The sequence below is a fragment of the Mesocricetus auratus genome, unplaced genomic scaffold (genome assembly GCF_017639785.1).
Source record: "Mesocricetus auratus isolate SY011 unplaced genomic scaffold, BCM_Maur_2.0 Super-Scaffold_100014, whole genome shotgun sequence".
In the NCBI taxonomy this organism is placed as follows: domain Eukaryota; kingdom Metazoa; phylum Chordata; class Mammalia; order Rodentia; family Cricetidae; genus Mesocricetus; species Mesocricetus auratus.
In genome coordinates, this window is record NW_024429197.1 from 27,659,716 (window position 1) to 27,673,792 (window position 14,077).

Consider the following 14,077-nt stretch of genomic DNA (forward strand, 5'->3'; position numbering starts at 1 on the left):
TGATGTGATACCTATGAAAATACCAGAGGTAAAATTACAATATAGTTCTTTTATTTTAGTTTATTTTTAGTTTTTATATGCTTACCAACACAGGATGCTTTATTACGTTTGCATCAAAATGTACTTCCCTAGCAGAAAATATTGCAAATAATTTAACACTAAAATATTAGCTACATTTCGAATCATCCATGGTCTCTTCTAGTAAACTAATCTAGCTGGTAGACATTCAGATGACTCAGCTAGTCTTCCAGAGAAGCAGTGAATGCATGTGTAAGTTTTACAATGTAAGCTAGTTTTAGAACCTAAGAAATAGAATAGCCTCTTATAAAAGGGGAAAAAGTAGATGATGTTGATTAAAACAGGTTTAAATTATTGAAATTCATTTCTGCAGAGAACACTTTTTTGCTCATTACTGATAGCAGGGATCTGATATTAATTAAATTTTACCCAGATAAGATATCCAGCCAACCAGAATGAAAAGAAAGTTAAAATGGAAGAACATTCTAGAAAAGAACCTATTCTTCAGGTTGTCAGCCATGATAGGAGCACATGTGGCAGGATAGCCTTGCCACAAATTGGAAGTTGTAACTGTGTTGCAGAGTTTTGACATTGGAAATAGCACATTCTTCTCTAATAAAGGCTAGGCTGTGATAATTAACCATTTGAAGGAATACGCTGGGTTCTAGTCTAACTGTTACTCAGTAGACACCTGTTTTAAAGAAAGGCATACAAATACAGATCACATCAAACGCTTTCATTGAGAGGTTGACACGGACACTCATACAGTTTATGGTGGATGATCTTAGAAGCTCTCCTGTGTATGAGAAACAGAAGTACAGGCCTTCTTGTATAAGTTCCTGTACATTTTGTCCATGCTGTTCTCAAAGACGGGTCGGTGGGACTTCCCCTTAAAAGAGGCTGCTCTGTTGGACCAGTATTCGCCATCATCCAAATGGAGAGAGCCACGTGGCCGCTGATAGCTGTGAGAAAAGATTGATTTTTAACACAGATTAAAACAACGGTGTAACTAAGTTCGAGGTACTACTATGAGTTCAAATATTATGGATGTGTGGTACTCTGTTAGGGCTGTAAAATAAAATAAACAAGGCTTTTGCCTTTAAATACTGACTCTCTACAAGGGACAGCAAACCTATTAATGGGGAAGCATGAAGAAGAAGAAAATAAAATAAAATAAAATAAAAACTGGGTTAAGAGTTTAAAAGGGGCTTGGGGATTAAAGGGGGGTGCAGCAAGGTAAAATTAGCACAAAACCCAGGCACAGTGGCAGACTTTTAATCCCAGAACTCAGGAGGCAGAGGCAGGCAGCTCTCTGTGAGTTTGAGGCTATAGTTTGGTTAGCAATGACTTACATAATGAGCCCTTGTAGCAAAAACAGCACAGACACTGTGGTATGGTCAGTGTATGAACAGAGCCTCTGAAACCAGAATTTTTTGTAAGTTCTTGGGTAGTTAACTTTTTTGTTTAATCCTCCTTAATTTTATTTTTATATAATTGTTCAAGAGAATGCATATAAAGTATATGGTACAGCATGTACCCGGGATAAAGAAGTGAATACCATACATTATGTTAAGTACTTTCTCTATACTTATCAGCAAGCTCATGACACTGAGAAGTGTGTAGAGGGAGAAATTAGTGTTTAGTGAAAGCCAAGCCTAGTGATGCATGTCTGTAATCCCAGTGACTTGGAAATGGAAAATTGGGTCAAGAAACCCACCCTATATATAAAAATATATACTTATATATGAGTTTGAACAGAGGTACTTTGCATGAATTATTAAATGAAAATTTCAGTGTCAGACATCTCCCTATAAGTTGTTGGTCACAGAGGACTCAGACGCACCCAGAACAACATAGACTATTTCTCTTGGATGCCCACCATAACAAGATAGTAAGACTCAAGATATCAGAAAACCTCCCTCAGCTGACTAGGAAACCCTTTCTCTGATGACTTGCTTATTCAGCTGCTATGCAGGCTTCTGGGGGAGAAAAAACACCAAAGTCTTGGTCCAGCACCAGACACTGAATGCTATCATACCAACCTGCATGGAAAGATGTGCCTACTGGAAGAATAAGGACATGATTTTGGAGGGAACTAACTGCTTTCTGATTAGATATTAGCCCCTCCACAGCAAGAATTTTGTGTGTGGTACTGTAAAATTCATAAAAGTTCATAACCAGGGAGGTCATAAGCTCTAGGTGACTATTATTACTGTTTTGCAATTGCCTTCCAAATATTTGTTTATACTCATAGATTTCTGTTGCTCTGAGAGTTGGTCAGAGAAGATTTTTGCAGTGGGTAGTAGTTAGTACAGAGTGAGAGCAGGTCAAAGTACTGAGACTAAGTTACTGTGAGGGCTTAGCTCCATCAGCCTCCCCCATCCAAGGCTCAAGGAACATCACAAGTGACAGGGCAGAAAGAATGTAAGCGCTGGATGTCAGAGAGGAGACCTGAGAAATGCTGATTTGGAGACGTGATATGGCTTTTGGACACATCACTTCACAGCAACTGTAGTTACCTAAGCAAGATTTGAATAAGACTAAGCTAGTCAAACTTCCAACACTGATCAGGATGGGGCCTCAATGCTCCAAGCTTTTCGGGGGACTTCCTAGTGATAGAAGGCTGCCATGTGAGAGAGTCACTCTCCTTTGGGGACATGGGTGTTGGTTTGTTGCCCCTGCCCCTGTGCATAGTCCCATGGTCATGCACATATGGTCAGAACTAGTAGGAGCCAGATAATAGTAACAAAAAACATATGAAGTTGGGAGGAAAATGGGATGGGATGTAACAGGGGAAGCTGGAAGGAGGTTAATTGTAGATAGATACTTAAAAAAAGACATTGTACAAATCCATAAAAATTTCAAAGAATACATATGGTATTTTTTAATTTATTATAACAGTATAAGCTACAAAACCACCATTTCCAAGTCTCATAACTACTATTTTGACACAATCAGCACATTTCTGTTATTAGCTTTACACAAAGTCTAGACAATTTCATACAAATGTTTCACACAAGTTTTCTCCTGATACACCTCTATTGTCACTTAAAACACTGTTTTTACCATTTGAGTCATACAGAGAAATCACAAATACATCAGTAGAAGAATGAAACTACATCCTCATTGCCCATTCTGTCTGAAACAACTCCAATGGATCAAGAACATCAACATGAGACCTAATACTTGGAACCAATTAGAAAGTAAGGAAAGCTCTTGAACTTGTGTGCACAGGCATTAATGCCACTAAGTAGCAAGCAGGATTTCATGTAACTAAAAAGAAATACATACATTAAAGGACACAACCATTTCAGTGATGATCATCTATAGAGTTGAAAAAGAATCCTCACCAACTGTACATCTGACAGAGTGTTAGTGTATAGAACAACAACAAAAAATGTACAAGTAAACAAAACAAAAAAAATAAATTAAAACTGGGACATAGAACTAAACAGGAGGGTCTCAAAAGAAATAAAAAAGGCTAAGAAACAGTTGTTTGCTCGTTTTAATATTAAACATCTTAGCCACCAGGGAATGCAAATTAAAACTACCTTGAGATTTTATCTTACCCAAGTCAGTATGGATAAGATTTAAAAAAAAGACAATAAATGCTGGTATGGATGTTGAAACAGGGAACACTTATTCACTACTTGTGGGTGTACAAACTGGTACAGCCACTAAAAACTTCAGTGTGGAATTTCCTCAGATAGATAGGAATACATCTACCGTCTGATGCAGCTATATGGCTCCTGAACAAATTCCTAAAATACATCATCCTACAGGAATAGTCCTTGTCCATATTTATAGATGCTCTATTTGCTCAATAGCAATAAAATGGAAACAGCTTTGATGACTATCAACTGATGATAGATAATTAAAATGCCAAGCGTAAACACAATGGAATGTTAAGCTTTAAAGGAAAATGAAATTATTAAACTGACAGGTAAGTGGATGGAACTAGAAATAATCATTCTGAGTAAAATAGCTCTGAACCAGTAAGACAAGAGTTGAATGTTTTGAATCTTTAGACACAAGTGTTTAAATTAGAATACCCATATACGTCAGGAACTAGGAAGGGACCATGGGAGTGGGGTTCTAGGAAATTGGGGTAGAATACATGGTATGAAAAGTGAAAGCTCAATAACGAAAGGGTTAAATGAGGTGGGGTTGGAGAGAGCTGAGAAATACAGGGGAGATAACACTAAAGACCTTTGGAAATGACACATTGTGACCTATTGCTGTAGATGCTTATTAGGAATTTGAGGTAGTTACTCTATAGCAGGGCAGGGATGCCTTTCTCAGATACCCAGGCTATCAGACAAAAAGGCCCAGTGCCAGGTATGGATTGCAGGCTATTGCTATCTCTCTTAGGTATTCTAAAATTACCACATACCTGATCCATAGGACATGGAAAAATCAAGCTGGGACTGACCAGAAAATGTCATCCTTACTAGCTTTTATATTGCTGGAAGGATCTGTGCACACTTCTTGGTAATGGCAGTAACCAACAGACTTTACTCAGCTATGAGCGACAGTAAAAGTAAAGACTGTCCTGACAAGTTATGACCACCTGTGTAATAGTGGCATAGATTAATATTATGGGAGAAAACAACCACTTTCTGATTGGACTCTAAACTCTCCAAGTTTAAATTCCTACCTGGCACTATTGCTTGGAGTCATGATACATGGCTAAATAGGTCAGATTCTCTAGGAAAGAACTCAATGCTATTATTCTGCTGAATGGATATAATAGACTGCCCTTTAAGTTCCCATCTTTATACATATATATTAGTAACATTTTCAAACCCTCTTAGAGAAACTTCTTTTTGCAGCAGATGGAGATGAATACAGAGGTCTGCAACTGGTAAGCATGCAGAAAATAAGAGACTGTGGACATCTCTCTCATATTCTTCCTCATGCTCAGAGATCATAGTAGAAGAAGAAGCAGATTATAAGAACCATGGGCAATAACATCTACAGTGAAACAGAATTTTCCAGACATGGCACAGCTATCACATGCAGGAACTCACATCAGCTATAACTGCCTACATGAGTGTTGTACCAGATCAGGACAGTCAGAATTCCAACATGGATGAGGGTGCTCCTGAAGTCCCATCCATAGCTGAAGTGCTATTGGCAATTTGTGGCTGCTGGGGTGGGAAAGTATGTTTCTCCAGGGTATGCCACCCAAGAGGCTAAACATGCTCCAGTATAGATGGTCCCACATCCATGAACAATCACATTGTCACTAAGGGGACTAAGGGAATTTATAAAACAGAGTATATAATGTTGGGAAGGAAAGGTGGAGATGGAGATAGAGAATGGGAAGGGAATAGGGCAGATTTGTTCAAAATACATTGTATGTGTGTATGAAATTCCAAAAAAATTAAAACGGAGAAACAAGAAAAAGTCTAAATTGTAAAATATAGATCTGAGCACAATGCGTCTTAATGTCTTTGAAGTCTATGGAGAGGTGCAAACACAAACATCAGAATCCTAGACACTGGATTATTTGCTTCCAGGCATTTTGGAATCTCTAATAAATTATGAGCAACTGAATTATTTTTTAATTGCTGAGTATTACTAAGTTTCAAATGTTTGTATGGCAATTAAAACCGTAACATAGACATGGGCTTTTTAAACAACTTCACATCTCATTTTACCAATAATATTTCCAGCACTTGTTCACAATTCATTTAAGGCATTCCTGATACATGTTATAAAACATTGTATCAACTAGCTTCAAAGAAGGGATTATGCTATTGTTTTAAATGTAGTACATATTTCCAACAACTTATGCCTGTTTAATTGAATAGACAGCTCTTTATTGAACTGTGACATTGCTATACAAATAAAACACAACATAAGAACAGAGGCAAGATAAGAGAACCAATCAGTTTTAAACTCTAATAATGTATAAATTACAAATGTATATACATTTTTGAAGCCTATAATATATACATAAATGAGGAATATTTTAGGCAATTTACAATAGATTGGGAAACAAAAAAAGATTATTGGTGATTAATTTAGATAAAAGATGCAAATCATTTGAGGCCTGGAGGGTATTTTGTGCGTTTTCTTTTTGTCAGTTCAAATGAAGATCATAGGAGTAGTGCTTTACACATAGCTTATGACTTGGTTCTCATAAACAGCCTCCAGATAAAATAAACACACACATACATAATACAAAAATTTATATAAAATTGAGCTCTGAAGATGAATATATTAAGCCAACAATAGTAATTTTAAGAAGCATGTGGTTTGAATGAGAAATGTCCGCTAGAATATCTGACACTGAACTCTTTGTCCCCACCTGGTGCTGTTTGGAGATTTAGATGGTGCAAGCTGACTGGAGGAAGGATGTGAGCTTTAAAAGTAGTCTGGCTATGTCCAGTCTACTCAAGCCACTTTATGGTTGAGGTTGAGGATGTCAGTACTTGCTTCCTGCTCCAGCTGCCATGCTTGCTTATTGCTGCCATGCTTTCCCACCGTGATGACAAATCCCTCTAGAATCAGAAGCCCAAATAAATTCTTTCTTCTATAACTTTCCCAGATTGTGTTTTTTTTATCATGGCAACAAAAAGTAATACATAAATAAGAAAATATAATGTACTACTTATACTTAAAGATTTTAAGACAGTGGTATGCTTAGCACTTCCACGGTGTAATATTAGAATATGATTATAGGTATTGTAAAATATGAAGTCCTTGTCATAAAACTCAATACTTGTTTCTATCAGTCAAAAAACCTCAATGAATAAAACATGAAGAAAAGTTCTGAGCATATGGTATAGGATCTAGGGAGAAGGAAGGAAGGAAGGAAGGAAGGAAGGAAGGAAGGAAGGAAGGAAGAAGGAAGGAAGGAGAAATGATTCAGTCTTGGGCTTTAGAACAGATAACAGGTTACATTATGGTCTGATAACATTATTTTAAAGATATTATACAAAGGTGTGTTTGAGATATTTGTTGGTGTTGCTGCTCAGAGACCACCAATGGAGTTGAACCTTGGTTTGGAGGGCAGCATCTACATGCAGCTTCTCAGAGTGGACCACAGAGTTTTCTGGATGACTCAGAGGAAATAGATGAGCACACAAGAGGAATAAGGAGGGGTCAAAGGAGAAGTGCAGGCCTTTCAAGAGGGGAAGCATGGAGAGTAGAAGTCGCTAATCGCTATTCGTTTTCTCCATTGCTCTGTGGATATATCAGGTTTTACTCTAGTGACTTCTGACCATTTTTTATTAGTAAATCAATAAACAAGCCACTTTAAAGGTGAGTATATAAACCATTATATGTACTGATGAGATTTAGAAATGCTTCTCACACTTTAATATGCACCAGTCATTGCTGTAATTCAGGTTGCTGGGCCACACCCAAGTTCCCAATGGAATATACCGCAGGTGGGGCCTTGAGACTTTGGGTCTCTAAGCAGAAGATGTTAATGCTACTAATAAGATCCATACTTTTGGTGGTACTCAAAGGGGATAAGAGGCTATGTTGTCATCTTTCTTTTGAGCATTAGCAAAAAAAATCTGTGCATGAATATACTGAAGACTACTTACTTATTGAAATCATTCATTTTACTTCCCTGAGGAAAGGTTCAGAGAAATGATTTTCTAACAAGAAAAGCTTCCATCACTTGCTGTGAGAAGGCACCTGCCTCTCAGTTCCACTTAACAGGAACCACAAAGATTGGAGATAAAACTAGAACACCCTAATCACTTGAGACGAAGCTTCCAGAGCAAAATATTAAAAACCATCCTGTAACGGATTCTGGAGGCCTGCCTATCCCATCCTGTTGGCCCAAGGATGTACATAATTGGTGAGTACTGTTAGGAAACACCAACAAAGAACACAGAATTTTTAAAATAACTTCTCAACAATCTTATTTAAATCTTCCAAGTCAGAGTTGTTCTCACATTCCCTGTATTATAACCATCCAGGGTATTTTTGGGTTTTATTTCCATGTAGAAACCACAACCTTTGGAGTTATCAAGTGGAAATCTGTATTTCTAAGAACAGCACGGGCAATTATTATTTATACAAAACTTCAGAATCAGACCCTTTCCAGTGCCAAACCTATTTCTTATTTCTTGCCCAAACAAGAAAGTTATTTATTTTGCCCCCCTAAACTGAGGTGGTAATTTATAAAAACAATTATACTAGGGTTTCTCTTGCTATGATAATGACCATGACCAAAACACCTTGGAGTGGAAAGGGTTTATTTCACTTTACACTTCTAGTAATAGTCCATCAGTGAGAAAAGTCAGGACAGGAACAGAAACAGGACAGGAGCTGAAGAAGAGGCTGTGGAGGAGTGCTGCTTACTGGCTTGCTCTCTATGGCTTGCTCAGACTGCTTTTTCATACACACCAGGACGATCAGCCCAGGAGTATCACAACTCACAAAGGCTATGCTGGGCACTCCCACATCAATCACTAATTAAAAAAACATCCCACAGGTGTGCCTATAGGCCAATCCTATGGAGACATTTCTCAATTGAGGTTCCCTCCTCTCAGGTGGCTCTGGAGTATATCAGGTTAACAAAACTTTAGTTGGTATAGCAATATGGGAAGAGACTTAAAGAACAACAAAGAAGAGAAAAAACTTTGCATGAATTGTGTGCTCTATGAACCCTTCTTTTACTTTTTTCACTGTTCCTCTTTCAAGTCCATCTACAACAGTCAACCCACTTTCATAAGAGGCCAGGCTATCTCTTGATTGGGAGGCAATGACTTTGGGAAAGGAAACACTCATGCTATGCTCTCACATGTTCATAGAGGTTCCATGCAAGGTTACCATTTAAGTGCAAAGTCTGGCTAGAAAAAAAATTCTACTTCATGGAATTTCACAATGAAAAAAATCATACAGTACTCCATGGTAGAGCAGCATGGCTGTAACTACCCATGATTCATAGTTGTTAATCCTGCATCTCATGGCCATTGGCACAATAATTTCAAAATAAAATCTGCTAGTATAATTTTTCAAAAATATTTGTATTACTTAATATCCCTAAAAATTTAGAAAAACAGATTTTTTTCTTACTCTATTTTAAAAACATTTACTTATTCAATTATGGAAATCTTTTTTAGCTTAGGATAAATATATCATGAAAAATATGAATTTGCTGGGCAGTAAAATATAAACAGGAGGAAATGCATCATTGTGAATGTGAGTTGACTCTCTCTCTCTCTCTCTCTCTCTCTCTCTCTGTGTGTGTGTGTGTGTGTGTAAATGGATTAGCATTTGTTTATAGAGGCAGAAGTCAATGTCTGGTGTCTTTCTCAATTATTCTACTCCTTAGTTTTTGAGATAGGGTCTCCTACTGACTCTGAGGTTCACCAATTCAATCACACTCCATGGTCAATAAGCCACAGGGATCCTCTGTCTCTACTTCCACAGTGTTGGGATAACAAACACAAGTGCACAGTTGCTTCTGTTTTCCACCCCCTGTATGGGTTCTGGGGCTTGGAAATTCAGGCCCTCATGCTTGCTCCACTAGCACTTTAATGAGTCATTCCCTTATCTCTTAGGTGTGTGTGTGTGTGTGTGTGTGTGTGTGTGTGTGTGTGTGTGTGTGTGTGTGTTTTAATCAAAAAGCTTGAGTAACAAAATATAACTGGGCTGGGAAAATGAATCTTAGGTGTGTGTGTGTGTGTGTGTGTGTGTGTGTGTGTGTGTGTGTGTGTGTTTAATCAAAAAGCTTGAGTAACAAAATAATATAACTGGGCTGGGAAAATGACTCAGTAGGTCAAGGGCCTACTGCTCTTGCAGAAGAACTCAGTTCAGTTCCCAGCACCAACACTGGGTATCTCACAGCCACTGAAACTTCAGTTCCAGGGGGATCCCATGTCTCCAAGACCCATAGGCATCTGCACTCTCATACACATATCCACACACAGACACACATATCTATAACTAGCAGAGTAAAAATAAGATTAGTATCTAGAAAAAAAGAGAAAGTGGTCATTTCTATGCTAGTTATGAGAAAGATCTCTGTACACAGAAGCAAGTCCATACCTATATTCAGGGTCACTGTCATAGGCAGAGTCTCTATATAAAAGACCCCTTTTCAGTTCCAGTTCTTCATCTTTCTCTGGGTCTCTCTCATCCTAAAAAGACAAAAGATTTCTATTAATCAACTTTCTCATTGTTTCCAATGTGGTGGTTCTGATTCTGTGAGAAACATGCCTTTCCACTCTCACTCTAAGAGACTGAACCAAGAATCAAGGGTTTAGACATCTGAGGACATACCAAACTTCTGAGAATAACATTTTCAAAGTTATTTCTCTTATTTCAGGATGATAATATATCATTTCCCCTACAAATCCTCCCACATACTCTACCTTGCTCTCTTTCAAAATAATGTCCTCTTTTTTCATTAATTATTTCTTCATGCATATATGTATATGCATATATATTCCTAAATATAACCTGCTAAATCTATATATTACTTGTATGTGTGTTTTCAAAGGAGCACGTTATTCTTATTATAATTTGTGTAGTATTAGTAAAGAGTATGCATTCAGTAAATATTTTATGAACAAGGAATAAATGGTAGTGAATGTATCAAGTATGTAATTTAACAAAGCCATATATATTTTTATGTGAGCTCCAAAACGATTATTCTTTTCTTCTGAGACATTAGTACTAATGCTTGAGAAAATTACACAGATGCAGGCATGCACCTATGACTTACAAAGGAAATGATTTGCCAAAATGATAAGCCAAAATAATAAAACCACAAAAGGAAAGATCGAATGTGAGTAAATTGGTATAAACATACATAGACAAAGTTCCCATCCTTAACTTCTACTGGATACTCAGAAGGGCATTAGAAACAAGGTTATCTGAGCTAGTGTTGCAAGCTGCATTGTCTCCAGAAGCTGACATGTGTTTCTGTAACTTCATATGAAGTATTGTTCTAAATTTAGCCATCACCACTCACTCCTTAATGAATGCAAAGAGTGTAGGTAATGAAAACACATAGGAATAGCCCATCCTCTTCATGTAAGAAAACACATCTACACAGATTGTGAAGAAAATATACTTTTTAAATTTGCTGATGGCATGAAACTGCAAAGGACACATTTGTTGTCAAAATGCCAGTGAATCATAATCAAGTTAAAACATTTTGGAAAATGTACATAAAATTTTAGTTGTCAATACTTTTATGAATAATTCCATATCTTTCTATTGGCACTTTTTCTTTAAAAATTTTGTCAACTATTAAAATAGTTTTCTTTTAGGTAGTACTGAAATGATAAATATTTAATCATTTATTTTCAAACTTTCCATTGGGTCTTTTTCTTGACTGGCATAGAGACAGATGAAAAAGACTGACAAATAAAGAAATAAGTGGAAAAACTATCCTAAGAGGAGTAAGAACACATTGCTAGCACCACTCACATAGAAGGCTACCAAACTGGATCAAGGATGGCTTGACGGGAATTCTGATCCAAGAAACAAAACAGACTGCATTACCACATAGTTATGATTTTCAGACTATGACTAGGAATAATCATCTCATGCATATACACACAGTCAGCTGGATCTGAATACAAAGAATTCTCAGAAAGAGCATTTACAGATAGAGTGCCTATGACTGAGATGGTAGAAGGGACACAAGCATAGAATTTAGTCATATATGGCCCTTTGTCAGACCTCTAACTTACAGAAATATAAGATGATCAATTGGAGTCAATAAAGTTATGATAATATGTGATAGCAATAGAAAGCAAACACAAAGAGATAGAAAAAAATCCTCATAAAAACACACAGAAATTTCTTTGGGGTTGGATGGGATAATTCATAGCAAACAGCTACTTCTGTTGCAAATCAGGAAAGCTGAAAAATAAGAACTTTTTAGGATATTAGGAGCAAACCTAATGACTACGATGTTCAGCTATCAGAGAGACAACCCTTTTGAAAGTGTACTTACAGTGTACACCTCTATTTTTCATTAAGCATTTGAAGATTTGGGCATGGGCTAGAGGCTGAGGATCACAGCTAACATTTGAATAAAGATCAATGATAGGCACAAGGAAACCACAAAAACTTTTCAGGATTGTACAAGAGCAGAAGAAAAATTTAAATTCTTTAACGCCTTATAAATCCAACCAGCTTCCAAACCATGGCATGGATTGACTCACAAAACTTCCTGGGACATAAATCCAAGTCAAAACATCTGGAATGCAGAGTGCAGTCTCTTACAGTCTAACAGTGTTTAGAGATGGAGATCATCTCCAAGGTCGAGAGGCACTGCAGCTGCAAGAAACAAATCCCTCTAAGTACTGTCTACAGTTCAGTGTCCCCACTGAAGCTTTTTTTTTTATAAACTACAAACACTGATTAGCCAGAATAAAAATCCAGCCCTGGCCATGGAAACAAAAACTAATTTCTACATATGGGAAAAATAAGAACAATGTTGTGTGAATCCCACAAGCATAAAGAATTAAAAAAAGAAAGTTTTCAAACACGCAAAAAAGAATATGAATGTATTTGCTGACTTCTGAAGCTTGGCAGGCTGGTGACAAATAAGCTAACCCCCAAATGTCTGAATAGAAAAGACAACATGCTCTACAATGATGGTACCTAAAAGAAACATTCACCAGAAAGATTGATGGAAAGCAGATGAGTACTGAAGCCCTGAAAAGGAGGGTGAACTGAAAACTATTTGCAAGGAGCATGCACCCAAGGATACCTGACTTCTGAGAGTAGCCAGAATGGTCTCAGTCAGAGCAGCTGCCTAATAAAGAAGACAGAAAATACTAAACTAGCAATGCAAAGGTGTCACAATAAACCGAGACAGAAGGGACTCAAATATAGTCGTGTGTCATTTAGCAAGATCTTTAGAAATACATCATTAGTTTAGTGTGTACATTTACACTAAAATAGCTATTACATTACCAGGTGATATACTCTCTGTGGTCCACCTTCACATTACCCGAAACAATGCCATATAAATAACTTCCTAGTGTGGAAATGTAAAGAACTAAGCCTTCTGTTATCTGAAGTCAAGTATCCACTGGGTTCATATTTCTCTCGAATGGCCAAATGTCAATTCACTACATCTGACAAGCAGGGAAAAAATGCATCAGGCTATTAGTAAAGGCCTAAAGGTTGTATTTGAAGTGGGAGCTAATGCCATAAGTGAGAGTTGAACTGGGTTGATCAGGACTCTTAGTAAAGATATACTGGGATGTATCAAAACTCAATGTAGCCTGAAGTCAGGTATCTCCCTTTTGGATTAGCTCTTAATGCTACCTGCCTGGGAGAGGAAAACAAAACCTCTTCTTCATGTAGAAATCCAAAAGGATTTAAACATACACAAAATTTAATCTAAAAATTATCAATGCTCCTAGAGCTGAGAAAAAGTAAAACAGATAATATCCAAATACAAACACATTCTAAATATTACATTTTAGAAAATGAGAACATTAGGTTATTATTTGTGATTGATACAATATGATCAAGAAAATTGATGAAAAGTTGTATAACTGGACATAATTTTAAAAATTTCATACATAAGTCCATGAAGATGAAAGAAAGATTTTTTTTTGGTTTTTCGAGACAGGGTTTCTCTGTGGCTTTGGAGGCTGTCCTGGAACTCACTTTGTAGACCAGGCTGGCCTCGAACTCACAGAGATCCGCCTGCCTCTGCCTCCCGAGTGCTAGGATTAAAGGCGTGCGCCACGAACGCCCGGCTGAAAGAAAGATTTTAGAACTAAAAATATAGTCACTGAAATAAGCAACTCGAGAGGTAAGTTCAATAGCGCGTAAGAATTAGTAATAATCAAAATTAATTAAGTGCCAAAATAAATAGCCATAATAAAAGCAAACAGAATGATAAATACAACCAAAGAATCCAGGATTAGGGAGATGCCCCAGCAGATAAGAGCACTGGCTGATCTTCCAGAGGACCCAGGTTTAGTTCTCAGGAACCACATAGAGGTTCACAATTGTCTGATACTCCAGTTCCTGGGGGTCTGATATTCCATTCTGGCCTCGGCAGGCACCAGCACACAATGATGCACAGACAGACGTGTAGAAAATAATA

At 37.2% G+C, this 14,077-nt stretch overlaps 1 protein-coding gene across 3 annotated transcripts in view; it reads right to left on the reverse strand.

The window, feature by feature from the left end:
* Positions 1–739: 739 nt before the first annotated feature.
* Spata6 (spermatogenesis associated 6) overlaps positions 740–14,077 on the reverse strand; it is an 85,121-nt gene continuing 71,783 nt past the window's right edge. For 2 of the 3 annotated variants that reach the window (XM_005072100.4, XM_040756967.1), the window contains 2 exons: positions 10,039–10,130; positions 740–980 (listed from right to left, as the gene is read on the reverse strand). In XM_005072100.4, the coding sequence (XP_005072157.1) occupies positions 803–980; positions 10,039–10,130 (270 nt within the window). In that variant the 3' untranslated portion in view covers positions 740–802. Of the gene's footprint in view, positions 981–6,334; positions 6,528–10,038; positions 10,131–14,077 lie in introns of all 3 variants that reach the window. The other variant, XR_005881315.1, reaches the window with a different exon arrangement.